Raw genomic sequence first — 21,773 nt, 5'->3', positions numbered from 1 at the left:
AGCACTCAAACAACCTAACTTTACATCTCAAGGAAACAGAAAAGGAAGAACAAACTTAGTTGGTGGGGAGAAATAATAAAGATTAGAGCAGAAATAAATGAAATAGAGACTAGAAAGACAATAGAAAAGATCAATGAAGCTAAGTTGGCTTTTTGAAAAGACAAAATAGACAAATCTTCAGCTAGACTTACCAAGAAAAAAGAGAAATGACTCAAATTAATAAAATTATAAATGAGGAAGGAGACATTTTAACTGATACCACAGAAATACAAAGAATCGTAAGAGACTATGAACAATTTATGCCAACAGATTAGATAATTTAGGAGAAATGGATAAATTCCTAGAAACACACAACTTACCATGACTGAATCATGAAGTAAAAGAAAAACTGAGCAGACCAATAACAAGCAAGGGGATTAGGAGATTGAATAAGTAATCAAAAACCTCCAAACATATAAAATCCAGATGGCTTCACAGATGAATTCTACCAAACACTTAAAGAAGAATTAATAACAATCCTTCTCAAACTCTTTCAAAAACTTGAAGAGGAAGGAACACTTTCTAACTCATTTTATGAGGCCAACATTACCCTGATACCAAGCCAAGCAAAGACACTACAAGAAAAGAAAATTACAGGCTGCTGTCCATGATGAACATAGATGCAAAAATCTGCATTAAATTCAAGAGCACCTTAAAAGGATCATACACCATGATCTAGTGGGATTCGTCCCTGGGTTGCAAAGATGGCCCAACATATATAAATCAGTAAATGTGATATACCACATTAACAAAAGTGAGAGAGAAATATATGACCATCTCAATAGATGCAGAAAAAGCACTTGACAGAGTTCAACATCGATTTGTGATAAAACCTCTCAACAGATTAGGTGTAGAAGGAATGTTTCTCAACGTAACAAAGATGATATAGAGAACCCCACAGCTAACATCGTAATCAATAGGGAAAAGTTAAAAGCCTTTCCTGTGAGATCAGGAACAAGACAAGGATGCCCATAATAACCACTGTGTACTATTTAATGTAGTAAGCTGTAAGCTGAAGCCAGAGTAATTAGGCAAGAATAATAAATACAAGGCATCCAAATTAGAAAGAAAATTAAAGTTGTCTTTTTGCAGGTGACATGATCTTATATGTAGAAAACCCTGAAGACTCCACTGAAAACTGTTAGAACTAATAAATTCAGTTAAGTTACAGAATAAAAAATTACCATACAGAAATCAGTTGCATTTCTATACACCAACAACAAAGTATCTGAAAGAGAAATTAAGAAAGAAATCTCATTTACAGTACCATCAAAAGCAATAAAATACTTAGGAATAAATTTAACAAAGGAGGTGAAAGACATGTACACTGAAAACTGTAAGACACTGATGAAAGAGATTCAAGAAGACATGAATAATGGATAGATACCCTGTGTTCTTGAATTGGAAAGATTGGTATCGTTAAAATGTCCATACTATCCAAAGCAATCTACAGATTCAGTGTAGTCCATATCAAAATTCCAATGGCATTTTCCACAGAAATAGAAAAAACTATCCTGAAATTTGTATGGAACCACAAAAGACTTTAAATTAAAAAAAGCATTCCTGAGATGAAAAACAAAGCTAGAGGCATCACACCACCTGATTTCAACCTATATTACAAAGCTGTAGTAACCCAAACAGTGTAGTACTGACATAAAAACAGGCACATAGATGAGTGGAACAGAATAAAGAGCCGGGCATAAACCTATGCATATACAGTCTACTGATTTTTGACACCAAGAACACACAGTGGGGAAAGGATAGTCTTCAATCAGTGGTGCTGGGAAAACTGGACGGCCACATGCAAAAGAATGAAACTGGACCCCTATCTTACAGCATTCACAAAAATTATCTTGAGATGTATCAAGGACAAATAGAGCTGTTTAAAAAAAAAGGGACTTACCTGAAACTGTAAAACTCTTAGAAGAAAACACAGGGAAAAATCCTTGACATTGGTCTTGGCAATGATTTCTTGGGTAAGACACCAAGCATACAGGAAATGAAAGCTGAAATAAACAAATAGGTCTGCATCAAACTAAAGAGCTTCCACACAGCAAAGGAAATAATCAATAAATTGATACTTTACAGAAGAGGGAAAGTATTTGCAAGCTGTATATCTGATTAGGGGTTAATATCCGAAGTATAAAGAACTCAGAAAACTAATAGCCAAAAAGCAAATAATCCAATTAGAAAATAGGCAGAGGAACTAAATACACATATTTCCAAAGAAGACATTCAGATGGCCAACAGATATATGAAAAGTTGCTCAACATCATTAATCATCAGGGAAATGCAAATCAAAACCACGAGATATCACCTCACACCTGTTAGAATTGGCTGTCATCAACAAGACGAGACAAGTGTTGGCGAGGATATGGAGAAAAGAGAACTCTGGTGCACTGTTGGTGAGAATATCAGTTGGTGCAGACACTATGGAAAAGACTGTGGTGGGTCTTCAAAAAATTAAAAATAGGACTATCACATGATTCAGCAGTCCCACTCCTGGGTATATATCCAAAGGAATTGAAATCAGTATATTGAAGAGATACATGTACACCCGTTTTCACTGCAGCATTATGCACGATAACCAAGAGATGGAAACAACCTAAATGTTCTTCCAGAGATGAAAAGGATAAAGAAAAATGTGGCTTATATCTACAATGGAATATTATTCAGCCATGAGAAGGAAGGAAATCCTGCCATTTGCTACAACATGAATGAACCTGGAGGGCATTATGCTAAGTGAAATAAGTCAGAGAAAGACAAATACTGTATGGTTTCACTTATAGTGGAATCTAAAAAGAAAAAAAAAGCCTGTTTCATAGAAACAGAGATATGAATGGCAGTTGCCTTGGGCTGGGAGAACGGGAAATAGGGCAATATAGATCAAAGGGTACAAATTTTCAATTATAAGAAGAAGAAGTTCTGAGGATCTAATGTACAACATGGTTGTTATAGTTAATAATATGGACTTGTATACTTGAAAGTTGCTGAGAGTAGGTCTTAAGCATTCTTATCACACACACACAAAGAGTGAACTGTCAGGTGATGGATGTGTTAAGTGTCTTGATCTTGATAATCATTCCACAATGCATATGTACATCAAAACAGCACGTTGTACACTTTAAATATATAGTTGTATCTATCCATTACCCCTCAATTTTATTTTTTAATAACTTTTTCATAAAATTCATTAGGATTTTGATAAAGGTGGAAATAAATGTGTGTGTTCAGTCAGCCATCTTGAATCCAAAGCATGGATGTAGCATTTTTGAGCAAATTTTAAAATTTTTTTTTAATATATATATTTTTTTATCGAAGTATAGTTGATTTGCAATGTTGTGTTAGTTTCAGTCGTACAGCCAAGTGATTCAGTTATACATACATTCTCAATTTTTTAAAATGAAAAAAATATGAGGAAATTAACAGGATTTAGGATGACTGCCTTTTTTTTTTTTTTTTTAAACCCCTTCCTTGTCGTGACAGGGAAAGTCTTGCACGAGGAGCACGTTGAACTCTTGATGGAGGAGTTTGCATTCCTGAAAAAAGAAGTGGTGGGGAAGGACCTGCTGAAAGGGTCTCTCCTCTTCACAGGTCAGCCCTTGGTGGGGTCACAGGTCATATGTAACTGGTGAGGCTGGTGGAGGGTTACTGGGTTCTTTCTGAGCTCTCTAGGATGTGAGCTTGGATTCATTTCTGCTAAAGACGTTCTGACTGAGGGCCGATTTAATTTTCCCACGCACCCACAGACAATAAAAATAATCTATTTTTCTTCTTTCCTCAAATGAGATCTGATTGCTCAGTGGGCCTTGGGGAAAACGTGTTAGAAATCTCAGGCACATTTATGCTTTTGGCCCAATCGATTAGGTAGAATTTTCTCTCATGAAATCTTGACGAGTTGGAGATTATTTTTCCACAGGAGGTTAAAAATGAAAGCTCTCTTTGCAAAAGGACCGAGAGAAAGGTTCTTGGAGAAGAGAACATGTTTATACTTCTCTGTGGAGCAAATAGAATATGCATAGACCCTTTCTTCCTCCAACATGTTATCAGGACATTGGCTGTGGCCAAGATATTTGATCTACTATATATTCAGCTATTTACTTTATGTTGGTCATTCTTTGAGCACCTCCATTAGCAGAAGGAAATGAACAGCCTGGAGCCTCAAGGTCTGCAGTCTCCTTTGGGTGGACTCCTTGGATTTGTCTCCACCCTAAGGCATCTGGGCCACCTTTCCCGAGGGCTTTCTTTACAGAAAGGAAACGGACATTGTCAAGTGGTAAAACCATTCATCTGTTTGTGAGTTTCCAGAAAATATACAGTAGTGGAATCTCATTTCAAAATCCATCTTCAGGGACTTCCCTGGCGGTACAGTGGTTAGGACTCTGAGTTTCCACTGCGGGGGGGCATGGGTTCAACCCCTGGTTGGGGAACTAAGATCCTGCATGCTGTGCGGTGCAGCCAGAAGAAAAAAAGAATGGCACAAAATCCATCTTCATCCTTTAAAATGATGATACAATGAGAGTTGTGGAGACAATAATAACCATTAGTCTGCACAAGGAACTGTGCTAAGGATGTGACATTATTTTATTTCATGTTAATTCACATGATAATCCTATAAAGTAGGTATTTATTACCCCCATTATACAGATTTTTTAAAATGAAGCTCAGAGAGGTGAGTAGCTTCACAAAGTTGACCCAACAGTTATGTGGCCGAGGCAGACAGATTGGAGCTCAGACTTGTAGCAGCTGTTCAGTCCTCTGCAAAGAACAAGAGCAGACAGTAAGGAGCCCAGAGGGAGCTGCCTTTCCTTTGTAAGTTTCATACTTAGGTCCTAGTGATTTGAAACCATGTTGTCTATGAAACTTACAATCTTTGTTTTCTTTTATCTTTTGATTTACTTTGCTTGTTTTCTTTAGAACATACTCATAATTATTAGTTGTTTTAAGTCAATATCAAAGTTATAAGAAATCTTTGGTTTAAAGAGCAGTGTAACAGATATGAAGTCTTATAAATCTAGGTTATGTTTAAAATTTAGGCTGGGAAGAGAGGGGAGCAGTATCTTGACCAGATTTCTCATACAGATACTCCTTGCAATATACTGTTGTACACGAGATTATGAAGACTGAGGAAACACTTAACGCTGTATCAATTTTCTTGATATTGACTACTTTATAGGTATTACTGTTTTCTCCACAGCTATCACAATTCCTTCACTCCCTTATCATTTACACAGACAGTTATAAGGTATTTATAGGAATATAGGCTTGAGGGACTAAAATACGCTAATTCTTTTACTTCTTTAAGTCACTAACTGAAGGGGATATATATGTTTACATATATATGTGTGTGTGTGTGTGCTGTGTGCATACACACAGCACACACACACAGACACACGTTAGAAGCCTAAAACATTTTTATTACCCCGTGGGCCAGATGGACTGCAATTTCCAGTGAAATATTTTATTTTACCAACAAAGTGAATTTAAGAAACAGGAAAAAGGGGAGACGTTTTTATGAAAGTCTCCATCAGAATTAGTCATCTTGCACACCCCCGCCACAAGGTAGGTTGTGTGTCCTGATCACCCAGCCACATCTGTTCGCCCCCTGTCACATCCCGCATGCCCCCCAGCTGTCAGCCCCTCCCCTCCAGTCCCCGCCATGTCTGTGATTCCCCACAGCTGGCCCGCTGGAAGAAGAGCGGTTTGGCTTCCCTGCATTCAGCGGCATCTCTCGCCTGACCTGGCTGGTCTCCCTCTTTGGGGAGCTTTCTCTCGTGTCCGCCACTTTGGAAGAGCGAAAAGAAGATCAGTATATGAAGATGACCGTGTGCTTGGAGACGGAGAACAAAAGGTAGGTCATGAGAAGCTGCGAGGAGAAGGCAGCATAAGGACATCCTCATGGGTTCACGAGGGAGAATATGAGGGACCCAGGGGCCTAGACCTGCACCTTCGACTCCAGAAGGGCTGTCTGCTTATGCCAGTGGGACGGGTGCTGGGATTTCACTTATGCTGCCTCATGCCATCCTCCCAGCAGCCCTGTAAGGTTAAGAGAAGCTTACAGATTTGAGCAGGTTGTCTAAGCCACACAAGTGAGCAGTATCCAGTTATGTCTATGACCTGAATTGTTTCCAACATTTTATGATGAAAGATTCAGGCATGGGGCTTCCCTGGTGGCGCAGTGGTTGAGAATCTGCCTGCCAATGCAGGGGACACGGGTTCGAGCCCTGGTCTGGGAAGATCCCACATGCCGCAGAGCAGCTGGGCCCGTGAGCCACAATTACTGAGCTTGCGCGTCTGGAGCCTGTGCTCCGCAACAAGAAAGGCCGCGATAGTGAGAGGCCCGCACACCGCTATGAAGAGTGGCCCCCGCTTGCCACAACTAGAGAAAGCCCTCGCACAGAAACGAAGACCCAACACAGCCATAAATAAATAAATAAAAATTAAAAAAAAAAAAAAAAAAGATTCAGGCATTGGTGAGTTGAAAGAATTTTGCAGTGAGCATCCAGCCAGCTACCTAGATCCTGCCATTAACATTGTACTCTGCTTGCTTATCACATGCCCAACTATTTCTCAGCTTTATCACATCATATGTCATAATGTTCCCAAAATGTTGATTCTTTATTTTTCCTACCAAGTCTCTTTTTATTATTTAAAAATGTTCAAGAGACTTTAAAATGGCCCAGAGACCCAAAGATGTTCGTGTCAAATATAAGATCACACGGAGGTGGGGTCTGTTGGTTCCTCCACTGCTAAAGCCTCCGTTTGATCCTGGTTCATGACACACCCTGATAATTCTTCTAGGTGGGTAGTGGTGATACCCTCTGATTCCCAGCATCTTCCGTAAATGGCCATCAGTCCCCTAATGACAAGAAATGCAATCCCAGAAATAATACGCTTACAGATTCTACTTGAACATCCTTCCTGTATTATTTTTCGAAACCAAGCCCTCTACCGATCCATCTGGGAGGCTGAGATAATGATGAGTCCCATCTGACAGTAAATGTAGATCTTTCACCAGCAAACACCCTTCAAGATGAAATGCCTCATACCAAGTCTTTTTAAACATAAGGAGCCTCTGTGAGTCATTTGCCGACACAGTTTCTTAAGTTATAGCTGCCTTCCAACAACCTAGTGGAACAGAGCAGAACCTCAGCAGAGGATGGGGAGGAGGGCAGACATGACCTTGAAAGGTCACAATAAAAGGACCAGCAAGACCAGGATCACAGCTTGAATCCCGGGTGTACAAGTGCCAGTATTTGCTAACATTTACTGAGTTCTTACCAGGTGCCAGGGCCTAGTCCTTTTATAAGGATTTTCTCATACAATCTTTATACCAACTCTCTGGAGTGGGCATTATTATGATTATTATTATGATCACCTAGGAAACTATGAGGCTCAGAGAGGTTAAGAAACTTGCTAAGGGCACACAGCTAACAAGTGACTATGTGGGAATCACACTCAGGCAGCCTGTCTCTGGTCCCCAGATGGTCACACCTTCTCCACAGAAATGCACAGGAAGGGCACAAGAAGGGAATATTATTGAAAACATGCCAGGCCTTGTCTTTACTTCGTCCTAGTCCTCACCTGTCAACGAGGTTGGGTATCATTAGTCTCAGGTCCCAGATTATCCAGGAAAACCCAGTGCAATTTACTCCCAAGCCCGTGTTCTTCCCATTTTACCAGCAGTTTTCAAACTTTGTAAAAAAAAAAAAAAAGCATTAGAACATCTTTTCAACCCAAATCTATATAGAAGAGGTACACGTTTCAGGCCTCCTGTTGAAGCCAGTTGGTAGGAGTGGTGCCAGAGCCAGGCGTGCCCTACCCCCCATGCCCTTGTCCTCCAGGGCAAATACTTTACATTTTTAGGACCACAAGATGAGGAAGTTATTCTGTCCACATCTCTCCTGATGGCTCCCCCTTTATGTACTTCAGATCTTTTCTTCTTAAACATTCACCCCACACTCTAATGTAGGTCTGGGTGAGCTGGTTGGCTGAAGGGGAGGGCTCCTTTACCCAGGTTGGAGGTACCCCTGAGCTTCCTACAGCACCCAAAACAATCTTAAGTGACCTGCTTGGGCCCCTTTCTTGCAACTCCGCACCGACACCGTTAGCCGTATTATGGCCCGTCCCTCTAGAGGCAGAGAACAAACAAACCAAAGGTAGTTCCTCTTCATTCCTTAGCCACGCTGATCTAGCCTGCCCACGCCGGGCCTGCTGCACTGCAGCCCACGGGGAGAGGAAGAGGGAATCCGAGGAATGGAGACAAGAGAAGGCCAGGGACCCTGATGCCTGCCCGGCATTGAACCCTTTCCCTATTCGCACTGAAAACTCCATTACTTAGCACGGCAGTCCAACCAGATTGCCTGTCCTTGACCCTGACTCTTCCCTGTAGGATAAGAACAAGGAGGGGAAAGCAAAGAGAAGTAGCCAGAGCAAGTCCTCTCATTCCTCAGACTTCGTTCCCAGAAGAAGGAAGGAAAACTGTATATGTGTATATGTGTGAAGAGGTTGAATGCAGGATATCCATATTAAAGTTGGAAAGAGCTTGAATATTTGGCAATAATGAAATATTGAATGAATTATATAATCAGTTGTCCCCATGATATGCAGATAAAAATATAATAGCAGTATCTGTAGGATCATAAAAATATTTTAAAATAAGTAAACATAATAAAAAATTAGTTATACTTTAGGATTTCCATATACGTATAGGCAGATATTTGAAAGGATTGTCTCAAACTGAAGATTATTTAGGCAAAAGAATTATGGATTTTTTTCCATCGACAGTCCTTAAATCAATGCTGTATTGTTTTTAGAATATATTTTTGAAGAGACGATTTTATATTTTTCCTGTCACATTATTCAGTGAAGCTTCTAACTTTAGATCGAATCTGCTTAGGTTTCTCTGTTTCATTAAGCAGATAACACAGCTTTTATCTACTGTAAAGACACAAAAGATAAATCCAGAAAAAGAAGAAACTTTAGAAGAGCGGGGTCTGTGCTATTTGAATTGTAGATTTTTGTGAGTGCTGACCTTGGCCTGAGGGGCAAATGTGAAATGGAAACAGGTGCTTTGTGAGTGGGCAGGCAGCATCTGGTCTTGGTATGTGCCTGGGGTCATAGACCTCTTTGAAAATGTGATGAAAGAACGCTAAGAATCCTTTCCCATAAAAATGCACATACACTTGGAAACAACAGTTTGCACAGGATCTCAGGTCTGGATTCTCCAGAGGGATCCGGTGAGATTCAGGGTAAAAACTCCTAAATAAGAACCTGATACACCAAAATCTTTGAATTCCCCTTCCTGGTGGCAAAATTGAACAAAGGACCTTTGGGCAGTAAAGTTGCCAACAATCACCCATGGCGTCTGGGAGGCTGGTGGAGGTTGGGATGCAGCAGCTGCAGGGAAAACGGGCACAAAGCGAGGACCTGGCACTGGGCACTCAGGTGCCAGCCAGCATCCACGCGCCCGTGTGAAATTAACCTTGTGCCTCTTGCTTCCACAGCCCGTTGACGTGGATTGAAGAGAAGGCACCTGGCCTAAAGCGAAACAGACATTTAAGCTTCCATTTCAAGTCTGGGTCCCTGGAGAATATGCCCAACGTAGGTGTCAATAAGAATATTTTCCTGAAGGATCAAAATATATTTGTCCAGAAACTCTTGGGCCAGTTCTCTCAAGAGGAGCTGGCTGCTGAGAAGAAACGCATCCTGCACTGCCTGTGGCTGGCGGGAGAGATCCAGAAACACTGCCACTCGAAGAAGTGAAGGGAGGGGGCAACACGGCCCTGCCCAGACGAGACCCGAGCCTGATTTTTATCAAGAGTTGACCTTTATCTCTATTCTTACCATTAAACGTGTCTTGGGTAAACAGGATTCGCTTATTGTCACGAGCCGTGTTGGGAGTGATACTTGGGTAGGGGCACACGTGGTGGGGATGAAAAGAGAACCACCCTTGGTTGAGCCGCACGGGATGCTTAGATGTCCAGTTTCATTCACTTTTCCCAACGGCCCTGTCGGACGAGTATTACCAGGCTTGTTTTCCTTAGTATATTGAAAAAATCTTGTTTGAAGTCACCCGGATAGTAAATGGCAGAACCAGCCTTTAAATCCCACTCATGCGCTAAATCACTGCAAAACAGTGCCTGGAACCCTCCTTCCTGCCTTAAGGAATTTTATTTCCCCCCCCACAGACTCTCACTGGGCGACCGTGCCCGGTGCTGGGGATCCTAAAAATGAATAAGACATAACCGCTGCCCTCAGTAACTCACAGTGTCAGAAGGGAAGCAAGTCACACAAACTGGTCATTGTAACATCGGAGGTTCAGGCTGTCCCTGGCCATCTGGAGAAGGGTTCAGGGAAGATGTCCAAACCAGGTCCTGATGATGAAGAGATCAGCTGTGTGAAGGTCAAAGAAGGGCTTTCCTGACCAGGGGGCAGTATGAACAGAGAGAAGTAAGAAGCAGCCTGGCCAGTGCCCTGGGACAGTGTCGCTGGAGCACTGGGTCTGGAGTGGGGAGTCCCAGAGAGGCAGATCTGATGGTGGGGGGCCTTGTAGGCCAGGTGAAGAGCTGGGGAGTCGTTTATCAGGCTGTGCAGAGGCACTGAAGGGTGGTGTTTAACGTGCCGGGGGCGTGGGGTGCGTGGTCATGTTTCTGATTTAGGTAGAGCGCTCAGAAGGCTGCCTGGAGAGGAGACCAGAGACCCAGGAGACAGCCAGGGAAGCCACATGTGTTTGCACTTGGAGTCTTGTGCTTGTCTGGACTCGTGGCTCATGTCTGGTCCAATCTGCTTGACTTCGAGGCAGAGCCGAGTCCCAGGAAGCTGCTCTTTCGTTTCACTGGTGGTCCCGTTGCATCTTCTGAGCTTGTGTTAGATTTCTTGCTTCTGTAAATGTCTCCCTCTTGGTTTTTTCCCTGCTCCCCACTTGCTATTATGAGCCTTAACTAGTTTAGAAACCATGAGATGGAGGCAAACTCCATTCTCTACCTCTGTTTCTCTTATTCCATCACCAGAGTATCTCCCGGTAAAGCAGGAAAGTATATTAAATCTGAAAAAAATCCATAAGGTTATTCTTTCATTCGCCATGTAAAATAATTTGTAATAAATATTGGTCCATTTGTTCTCTTGTTTTATTATCACATCAAGTGTCCCTCAAGGCCAGGAAATATCATATGCTCTATGTTTTTGTATGCTCCACAGTATCTAACATGAGATAAATGTTACATATTCAATGATTAAAATACAGTGCAATAGTCTCTCCCATTTGGGCTTGATAACTGCTGTTTCAAAATATTGGCCCTATTTGATATTAGAAGTAGGACGGGGCTTCCCTGATGGTGCAGTGGTTAAGAATCCGCCTGTCAATGCAGGGGACATGGGTTCGATCCCTGGTCCGGGAAGATCCCACATGCCACGGAGCAACTAAGCCCATGCACCACAACTACTGAGCCTGAGCTCTAGAGCCCATGAGCCACAACTACTGAGCCTGCGAGCCACAACTGCTGAGCCCATGAGCCACAACTACTGAAGCCTGCGCACCTAGAGCCCGTGCTCCGCAACAAGAGAAGCCACCGCAATGAGAAGCCCGCACACCACAACAAAGAGTAGCTCCCGCTCACCGCAACTAGAGAAAGCCCACGCGCAGCAACATAGCCAAAAATAAATAAAATAAATTTATTTAAAAAAAAAAATGGGTGGATGTCAAAGAAAACCAGAATTGGACAGTCAAGTGGTATAAGCAGATTTTATTCAGGACAATTGCAAAAGGGGAAAAGAGAACTTGGTATAGGACTGGGCTCAGTTCTCCACACAGCATGGGCAAGTGGCAAATTATAGCCGAGGAGCGGGCTTAGGGGTCGGTGGATGGAAAATTACTGAGGGGAAACATCAGGGGTGAGGGGATTCTGGCTACACCGACTTGATGAGATGCTTGCTGAAGGCAGCTGGCACGATTAGATACCAAGGTGTGAGGGATGATGGATTTGATCAGATATTGAGGGACTTAGTAGAAGTTTTGCTAAAATTGGGTGATGCAAAGACAGACGGGGAAGCCCAAAGGTCGAGGCCTAGCTGCGCAGAGGGCTCAGAGCGGCCGGACCAAATGTGGTCCAGGAGAGAGTCTTCATCACGGGCTGTGTCATTACTAACTGATACTGTTAACTGCGCACCTCAAGCCTGTTTTCTGTTTGGTCAAGAGATCCAAAATGAAAACATTAAGTTTACTAATTCGTAGGAATTGCAAAGGGAGAAGGACGAGGAGACGGGAGAGAACAGAGCCGGGAGAGAAGATAGAGCAGAAGCCTCTTCCTCTTCTGCCTACAGCTGCCCTCACCTTCCTCTGGGGCAGCTGGAACCATCCTGGCTGACCCTCCACTGACGCGTTTCCCAAACACTCCTTCCTCTGAAGGCCACGCCCCACCCCTAATCGCAACTTTTCAAAGAAGGAGCCACGAGTAGAATCTGAAAATACAACAAACTAGTGAATATAACAAAAGCAGCAGACTCACAGGTATAGAGAACAAACTAGGGAATTCCCTGGCGGCCCAGTGGTTAGGACTCCACACTTTCACTGTGTAGGGCCCAGGTTCAATCCCTGCTCGGGGAACCAAGATCCCGGCAAGACTCAAGGCCTGGCCAAAAAAAACAAGGAACTAGTGGTGGGACTTCCCTGGTGGCGCAGTGGATAGGACTCCGTGCTCCCAATGCAGGGGGCCCGGGTTCGATCCCTGGTCAGGGAACTAGATCCCACGTACATACCACAACTAAGAGTTTGCATGCCACAACTAAGGAGCCGGCGAGCTGCAGTAAGGAGCCCACCTGCTACAAATAAGGAGCCGGCAAGCCGCAACTAAGACCCGGCACAACTAACTAAATAAATAAGAAATAATTTAAAAAAAAAAAAAAAAACTAGTGGTAACCAGTGGGCAGAGGGAAGGGGGGAGGGGCTGTAAGTATGGGGGCGGGGGAGGTACAAACTATTGGGTGTAAGTAGGCTCAAGGGTGTATTGTACAAACAGGGAATATAGCCAATATTTTTTAATAGCTGTACATGGAAAGTGGCTTTTAAAGTCGTATAAAAATTAAAAATTATTTTTAAAATAAACTAGAAAGATAAAAATACGATATAGTCCTACAAAAAAAAAAAGCCACAACTATCCCTCAGCCATTTGGTCAAAGTACCCAAAAGATGGTGACCCTCTTTTGCTCCCTTGCCTTAAGGCTACCTGGACTTCCTTGGAAGGTCTAGCGAGAAGACGATTTACGGGCTAAGATTTCAGAACAAAGTAGGCTTTCTGTTCAACTTGAAGGAAAAAGCCCTCTCTCCCACTGTACTAATGCTCGTAAGTGTTGGGGGTCCCTCTAGGAGGAAGGTAACTTACATAGTGCCCTTGACCCCTCTCGGCCCCTCACCTACTTCTCCCGTAGTAACCTGCCCTAAAAAGCTGCAGGAGAGACGAGGCAGCAAAGTCCAGCAGAGCCCAGCCACCCCCCCGATGCACCTGAGTTCTCAGCTTGCCTACACGAAGGTGGCTGGGATAGAAACTTCCTTTGCAATGGGGTGGCCTGCAGCTTTGAAGAAGAATTAAGTTACTCTGAGAGGACAGATTAGCAAACCTCTTTGGCTGTAGATCCCAACCACATTCCCCAATCAGCTTTATTGGAATAAAACTGATTCTTTTTTTTAAAAAAGCTCATCTCTCACCTGCATCTATAGCTTAATTGGTCCCCAAAATTGAGAAAAAGGAAATGTTTCTTGCTGAAATCCCAGCAATGCGTGATTGCCTTACGGTCTTCTGCCTGAAGGAATCGAATGGAAAAAAAAAAAAGAATATTTTAGCCAATGACACTAGATTTCTTCAAGAGAAAGCTATTTGGGGGGAAATTCCTTGATAAGCCCGTGCACTAGTAGTGGTGACGTTGGAGGTTGGGGGTTATAGGAGAGGGTACTCTAATGGAATGGACAGCCTTGGGGACCTAGGTTGATGGGTTGAAGGGGAAAAAAACAGACAAACCTCTCTGCAAAAGTCATGAATGGGAATTGAAGCGGGAAAGAAGGGAATAAGAGGTCCAAGAGAGCTAAACCCTTAACACTCAAGGTGTGGTGTGCTGACTGGCAGCCTTGGCTTTGGTACAGCCTGGGGCCTTCTTAGGCATGCAGATCCTCAGGCCTGCCCCAGACCCGCTAAACCAGAACCCGCCTTTTAATAAGATGGCCTGGTGATTCCTGGGCACGCCCAATTCTCTCAGCTTGTAGACTAGTAAGGAAGAAAACGCTATTCAACTAATAAATGTTAAAGCACAACTATGAAGAATGCCACGAAGAGGATTTAAAAGCTTGTGTAGGGAGAAGATTTTTTAGGCAAGAAATCAGGGAAGGCTTCCCAAAAGAATGTGCTGAACCCTGGAGGTTGAGAAGGACTTGCTGCAGGTGCAGGCAGGTGAGGGAGGGGAGGGAAGGGCATTCCAGGCAGAAGGAACAGCATGTGCAAAACGTGTGTCCAGCCAGTACTGCCCCTGGATGGAACAGGTTCAGGCACCTGAAATTCCTTTTTTGTTCATTCCAATTGCCTTTAAGCCTAGCTATTTTAAGTTGTGGAGTGAGAATGAGCTAACAAACATTTAGGAAGTCTTTGGCCGACTTTAAAAGATCATATGAATTACTATTGACTAAGCAAGCAGATGGGGGGTGAGGGGGAAGTCAAGATGGCGGAATAGGAGGACGCGGAATCCATTGCTCCTCACAAGTACACCAAGAATTCATCTACAAATGGAACAGTTCCCACAGAGCACCTGCTGAACGTGAGCGGAAGACTTTGGACACCTAAAAGAATGAAAGAAGAGACAAAGAAAAGAGGAAGCAAGCAACATGCTCCAGACCTGGTGCCCAGAGCTTACCTCCCCTAGTCCAATTACTCTATCATTCCCATACAAGGCCATACGCAGGAAGCACTTTCCAATCAACTTTTTTTTTTTAAAAGACAAATGATGAAACAGATTCAGAATTTAAGCCACGTGGCCAGGTTCCCTCACTTAAGTCTGGAGTCATCAAAGTACAGCCTGCAGGCCAGGTTTGGGGCTCACGGCCTATTTGTGTAAAGTTTTATTGGGACACACTCACGTTCAGTGACATAGTGCATATGGTTGCTTTCATGCTGCAGCAGAGTTGAGTCGTCGTGACAGAGTAGTTGTATGGCCCATAAAGTTGAAATTATTTACCATCTGGCCCTTTACAGCAAAGGTTTGCCAACCCTCGTTCTGGATGGGGGAGCCCAGCATTGAGCTCAGGCCCCTCTGGCTGCACTTTTCTGTTTAGTCCCCCCAGGTGCCCATTCACGTCAAGGTGAAGGGTATAGCCACTGTCATAAAGTCCAAAATACAGAGTCTGGAAAGCACAGTGAGCAAACAGAACACACTTCCCAACTTTCATTGTAACTGTTCCTGGTTCCAGTATGTGTCAAAGATTCATCCGTTTGTGTTCCGCTAACATCTGAGAGACCTACACTGTGTGTGCACTGCTGGTGCTGGGCTCCAGGGAGACTGAAGTGATGAAGACTTGGCTCCTGCCTCTGGATGCTGACGGCTTACTGGGGAATGGCTCACACCAGCTGGAGAGTCTGATGTCCTAGGACAGGCATCGCCTGAAGCCAAGGGACCCCAGGAAGGAGGGAGCACTTCTGCGTGGGAATCCTGGGAGAAAGTGGCATCTGGGTTGAGCCAAATAAGGAAGGAGGAAAACAAGGAACGTTAGGGATTTGACAGCACAGAGGAGCAGGGTAGGAAATAAGGCCGAAAGGCAGGAAGGGGCTGAGCCTGGAAGACTCCAGGGCCAGAGGGGATGGAAGCTCAGGAGATTGTCAGGAGGCTGGCTGCAGCCCCCAGGTACTCTGCTAAAAGGGGTTGACCTCGGTTAAAAAAAAAAAAAAAAAAAAAAAAAGTCGATGTCTCTGGGGTTCTGCTTCCTCATCTCAAAAGAAGGGGTAGGACCAGATCATCTTCAGAGTCTTTGCATGAGGGTTTTGAGCAATAAGGTAACATGAGTCGAGCTGCATCTCAGGCTGATGGGCCCTGAGGAGAGAGGGGTTGGGGTCCACGTTTCTCCCCAGGCAGGTGACTGCAAGAGGGGCTCTCCCCTTGGAGAGAAAGAAGCCTTCACATAATGACAGCTGCATTATTGTACAGATACAGGACCAAGACACTGGACCATAAAATGAAGTCTTCCATAAAAAGGAGGAGGCCCCAAGATCACTCTTTCCTGATGAATCTTGATCAACAGAACTGACCTTCATAGAAAGATTACTTGGGGAATTTCTATGGAGAATATAGGGGCCTCTGAAAGAATGAGTTTGTGCAGCTTCAAGGAGAAGCAGTGGCGGTCAGATGTCAAGAGGCTGCAACTTGGGCCCAGGAAGTAAAGGGCTTTTTTCTTTATTTTGGGATCTAGAAAGCTCAGGCTTTCTAGAGGTAGGAGGAAAAGTTAGGCAAGAACACAGAGTTGCCTCCACGACCTCTGGGTTCACGGCCACCACTGCTGCAGTTGTAACGACCGTCAACTCATGGAGGACTGACCCTGGCCAACCATCTTCGTGCAAGGCCTGGGCGAGAATGCTACGACTGAGTCTGTAGCCGATTACTTCAAGCAGATTGGGATCATTAAGGCAAACAAGAAGATGGGACAGCCCATAATTAATCTGTACACAGACAAGGAAACAAGCAAGCTGAAGGGAGAAGCAACAGTATCATTTTTTTTTTAAACATCTTTGTTGGAGTATAATTGCTTTACATTGGTATGTTACTGCTGTATAACAAAGTGAATCAGCTATACGTATACATACATCTCCATATCCCCTCCCTCTTGAGTCTTCCTCCCACCCTCCCTATCCCATCCCTCTAGGTGATCACAAAGCACCGAGCTGATCTCCCTGTTCTATGCAGCTGCAAGAAAAACGAATACCGTATGCCAACACATATATATGGAATCTAAAAAAAAAAAAGGTTCTGAAGAACCTAGGGGTAGGACAGGAATAAAGACGCAGACGTAGAGAATGGACTTGAGGATATGGGGAGGGGGAAGGGTAAGCTGGGACGAAGTGAGAGTGTAGCATGGACATATACACACTACCAAAGGTAAAGTAGATAGCTAGTCGGAAGCAGCTGCATAGCACAGTGTCATTTGATGACCCACCTACCGCTAAAGCAGCTACTGACTGGTTTGATGGTAAAGAATTCTCTGGGAATCCTATCAAGGTCTCATCTGCTCCCCGGCGAGCAGACTTCAATCAGGGTGGTGACAGTGGTCGTGGAGGCCGAGGGCGAGGAGGACCCACAGGCCGTGGAAGGCTATGGAGGCGGTGGCAGTGGTGACAGTGGCCGAGGAGGATTCCCCAGTGGCGGCAGTGGCAGACAGCAGCGAGCAGGGGACTGGAAGTGTCCTAATCCTACGTGTGAGAACACGAACTTCTCTTGGAGGAATGAATGCAACCAGTGTAAGGCCCCTAACCCAGACGGCCCAGGAGGGGGCCCAGGAGGCTCTCATATGGGGGGTAACCATGGAGACGCTCGTCGTGCTGGCGGAGGAGGCTATGATCGGGGCGGCTACCGAGGCCGAGGCGGGGACCGGGGGGGCTTCCGATGGGGCCGGGGTGGTGGGGACAGAGGTGGCTTTGGCCCTGGCAAGGTGGACTCCAGGGGTGAGCACAGACAGCATTGCAGGGAGAGGCCGTATTAGCCTGGCTCCTGAGGTTCTGGAGCAGCTTTCTTCCTGTCCCCAGTGCTACCCTCATTATTTTGTAACCTTCCAACTCCTGATCACCCACGGGTTTTTTGTGTCGGACTATGTAGTTGTAACCATATCTCTGGTTCCCATTAAAAAACATTTTAGTTAAAAAAAAAAAAAAAAATCAGAGTCGCTTCAAATGAGGGTGTGGCCACAGAAAAGCACGTCAGAAAGAGTGTTCACTTCCCAAGCCTTGTACTTCCCTTCCCGAACCCCTGGCATATCTCTTCACACGGATGGAAGGCTCCCATGGCGGTGCCCACCTGTACCCTGTATGGGAACCGCAGCCAGAGGCAAGCGCCAGGGCCAGGAATCCTCCTAGGGTACTTTCTTTGCAAGGTAGTCATTCTACACCTCATTCTTTCCACTTGGGGGCGCCAGAGATTTACCGGGATCAATGCTGACCCACCTCCAGTTCGCAGCCTAACTAGCCTCGTCACTTTTCAAAATCACTGTCTGTGCCGCCATGGGCTGGAGGACTAGCTTTCAGCAGCTCAGAGAGTAAGGGATGAAGATACAGGCGTCTAGGCTCTCCAGGGACCCTGGACTCCTGTTCACAGCAGGGAACTTGACTCCGATTTCCAGGAAAAACTAAAAACTTACAACTGAGACGCTTGTCTGGATTAGGGCGTGGGTAACCTCATCCTTTAGTAAAGGGAGTACAAGAAAATTCTCTTACGCAGCTTTAGCCTCAAAGGAAGGACCAGACAGAACCGAGTTGAATGGATGAACTTCTCGAAGCCCAAGGGGAGCAAAGGACCGGGAAGGGCAGCCTGCCACATGGTGCCCCCGCCTGTAAAAGTGTCTTCAGATGGAGGCTGGGGTCAGGGTTGGAGGGAGGGGACACAGGTGCATAAGCAACTCAAGAGCAGACTTCTTGAGCTAACTACCTTGGATGTGGGAGAAGCTGGAATTCATCACAAGCAATTAACGAAATGCTTGGCAAGGAGGGGGGATGGGCGGGTTGCTTGGCGAGGGAATGATGCCTAGGAAGAGTGGCACAGGAGGTTGGTCTCCCTTCGGTTTGACAGTTGGAAAAAAAGAGAAAGCCACGGGACTCCAGTGATGAAATCTGCATTTACAGAAAGATGGTGCTGAACACACTCCCTGCTTTTCTGTGTCCCAAGGGACCAGGTGGGGAAAAGATGCTGCAGGGCGGTTCCACTTGGCAGGTCTTTCTCTGCCTCAGCACAGAGCAATTTTGTGCTGATTAATTGACCTGCACAGGCATCAGCTCTTTTCCCCCTTGCTTCTTGTCTGCAGACTGAGCTGCTTCTCCAGGCTTCCAGAACATGCATTGTTTTTCTGGGATAACAAAAAAGTGGTGCTCCTATTTAACTAGCTCATCCAAATACTGAAACCAATGTGACATACATGCAGGCTGAGAAGAATGGGTTGGTTTAAGTTCCAGAAATCCCAAGTATAAGAAGTTACATAGTGAAAAACCTCCCTCCCGTCCTTGTCCCCATCCACCTATTTTTCTCCTGTCTGCTGTCGTAAAGGTTACTGATGTTGAAATTAGCCTACCATTTTAACCACTTTAAAGTGTATGGTTCAGTGGCATTAAGTACATTTGCAATGTTGTGCAACCATCACCTTTATCCAGTTCCAAACCATCCCAAAAAGAGACTCTGTACCCATTAAGCAGCCACTCTCTGTTCCTCCCTCCCCTGTTCCCTGGTGTTGGGCTCTGCCCCACAGGCCTGCAAGCCTCTTCATTGTCCAACCACAAGACTGAAGAAAGAGCCCGGAGACAGCGACAGAGACATCAATGCCTTATTGGACAGGGGAATCTCACTCATCTGAAGCAAAGGGTCCTAAAGGAACTCCCCACTGGCAGGACGTGGCAGCAATCTTCGCTAATTGAGGGGAAAGGAGGCTACCATTTATAGGGGGAATTGACGTCAGGTTGGCTCATCAGTTACCAGGGAAACCAGCGGCTGGGGCAGGGGGCAAGCATGTAGGCAGTTACTGATTAAGCCCTTTGACTAAGGGGATTGCATAGTCATGTGAGTGAAGCAGGGACGGGTCAAGCAGGGGATGTAAAGAGAGCAAGAGAACAGCCACCTTGAGTGGTCTGACCGTACACTCCACCCGTACAGCACTCTACCCAACCCTTACAATCTTGTCCACCCCTCTCCTGCGATATCCCTGGGGTCAGGCAGGTAGAGGGTCGCTGCAACCAAATACCACAAATGCACTACAGACACCAGCAGCTAGACAGTATCAAGCATAAGATACCTATCGCTAAAAACAGCCATTCACCAAGAGGTGGGCAAACTTTGGAACCAGATGCTAACCGGGTCAATTTCTCACGGAAGTCCGGAGGAAGATGACAATGACTTCTCACTATAGACCCAGCAATGAGACTCGTTTCACAGCGAGGCCACCCTTGTCACCCAGCCCGTGAACATTCCCTCTGCTCAGACCAGGGATGAACTGTAGGACGTTCAACAGGCACAGTACAGGGGAGATCACGACCATTAAAACACAAGCAGTGACAGCATCCTGAGATAACACCACCCTGCCTGTGGCTTTTGTCCTGGCCTGCAGTACCATACCACCCATCTACCCTCAGTCCCCACAGCCGATGCTGAACACTGGAGAGGCGGTGTAACCACAGACCACATGGTTAATAAAAGGGGGCTTAGTTGGGGCCGGGGAGAAGACAGGTGAGATCTTTCAAATCCTATTCCCCACGGGGCAGCAAACCCAAATCACTGGGGACTTACCTGCCAGTCCCAGGCCATTTTACATACAATGTGTTCTCCTGGGGGTGGATCCCGTGGCCAGGGCAAAAGCAAGTTACTGTCCTGATCGATAGCTGGCAATGGTCCTTCAGTGGTCAATAGTTGAACTTGGATGGTGTTGACTAGTTGCCTCTGGGTTAACATGGCTTAGCCACAGGGATGGTTACTCCTGCGATGTTCAGCTAGGGTTCATAGGGCCTGAGTTAGCCTCCTGGGCCACACGTTGAGAGCGGGTTTCAGTCTCTATTAAGTAGTCCATTCATCCTTTCATTAGCCCGGCAGTAGTGGGGTCATAAGGCAGGTGGAAATACCAGCATATGTCATTTTTAATCAGCCCATTCCTGAACTTCCTGGTCAGTAAAGTGGGTTCCTTGGTCACTATTGATGTCCATGGGGGTCCCGTATGTTATGCACAGCTGTTCTAGACCCCGCACTGTTTTTCTGCGTTGCTTGATGACTCGGATAGACCTTCTGTAATGTCTCCCACCTGTTGTAACACACTGTAGACGGCATATAGCTGTTCCATCCCACTATATCGTTGCTCTGACCCCTTTCGTAGCTGGGACCGGAAGCCCAAGGGTACTCATTATTTTGCCGTTGCCTCAGGTCCCAACCAAACCCTTCCGGTTAACTAGCCACATCCAGTTCACAAATCTGTCCCTGCGTTAATAACCCTAAAGCCTGTGTCTGTAATCGCTTAGAGGTGGTGGGTCAGGGGTATACTTGTCTTACCGGACCAGATAACACCCGAACGTTTGATAGATAATCCAGGTCATTGCATTTTGTCTGTATTCACCAGCCATCCCCATGCAGTCAGATGAGCCACAAGCACCGGGCTGCCACTTTGAAAGTGGAAAGAGACTCAGACTTCCGGGTCCCACATGCTAGTGGACGGCCACCTTGGGATTTCCCCTACAACTTTCCATTCCCGTCCTTATTTCTTGACATCACGGTGCTCCTGGGAGTTTCCTCGGCTTCCCAGCTGGCTCACCAATTGTTGGGCTGCACCCCGCAGGCCTGCAAGCCTTGTAACTGCTTAGCCTCAGGACCAAAGAAAGAGCCCGCAGACAGTGACAGAGACATCAACAGTTTACTAGACGGGGGATCTTACCAGTCCGAAGTAAAGGGTTCTGGAGCAATACTCCACCGCATACGGCCAAATGAAGCAGGACGTGACAACAACCCATACTGCTCTGGGGAGAAGGAGGCTA

The 21,773-nt window shown here is 45.4% G+C and overlaps 2 protein-coding genes across 3 annotated transcripts in view; one reads left to right on the top strand and one right to left on the bottom strand.

Annotated features, from left to right (window-relative positions):
* The window catches only part of BLVRA (biliverdin reductase A), a 57,441-nt gene extending 47,532 nt beyond the window's left edge, over positions 1 to 9,909 (top strand). For both annotated transcript variants that reach the window (XM_061198403.1, XM_061198404.1), the window contains exons 6-8: positions 3,526 to 3,633; positions 5,719 to 5,890; positions 9,546 to 9,909. In XM_061198403.1, the coding sequence (XP_061054386.1) occupies positions 3,526 to 3,633; positions 5,719 to 5,890; positions 9,546 to 9,804 (539 nt within the window). In that variant the 3' untranslated portion in view covers positions 9,805 to 9,909. The remainder of the gene's footprint in view (positions 1 to 3,525; positions 3,634 to 5,718; positions 5,891 to 9,545) is intronic.
* LOC133096744 (cytochrome c oxidase assembly factor 1 homolog) overlaps positions 1 to 21,549 on the bottom strand; it is a 194,063-nt gene extending 172,514 nt beyond the window's left edge. Inside the window, exons 1-2 of the mRNA XM_061198408.1 lie at positions 20,545 to 21,549; positions 1,943 to 2,045 (exon numbers count right to left, since the gene is read on the bottom strand). Coding sequence (XP_061054391.1) covers positions 1,943 to 2,045; positions 20,545 to 20,706 — 265 coding nt within the window. The 5' untranslated portion in view covers positions 20,707 to 21,549. The remainder of the gene's footprint in view (positions 1 to 1,942; positions 2,046 to 20,544) is intronic.
* Positions 21,550 to 21,773: the final 224 nt, after the last annotated feature.

This window comes from Eubalaena glacialis, chromosome 8, assembly GCF_028564815.1.
Source record: "Eubalaena glacialis isolate mEubGla1 chromosome 8, mEubGla1.1.hap2.+ XY, whole genome shotgun sequence".
Lineage (NCBI taxonomy): Eukaryota > Metazoa > Chordata > Mammalia > Artiodactyla > Balaenidae > Eubalaena > Eubalaena glacialis.
Note: the sequence above shows the minus strand (reverse complement) of the source record. Positions and strands in the feature narration are given on the sequence as shown.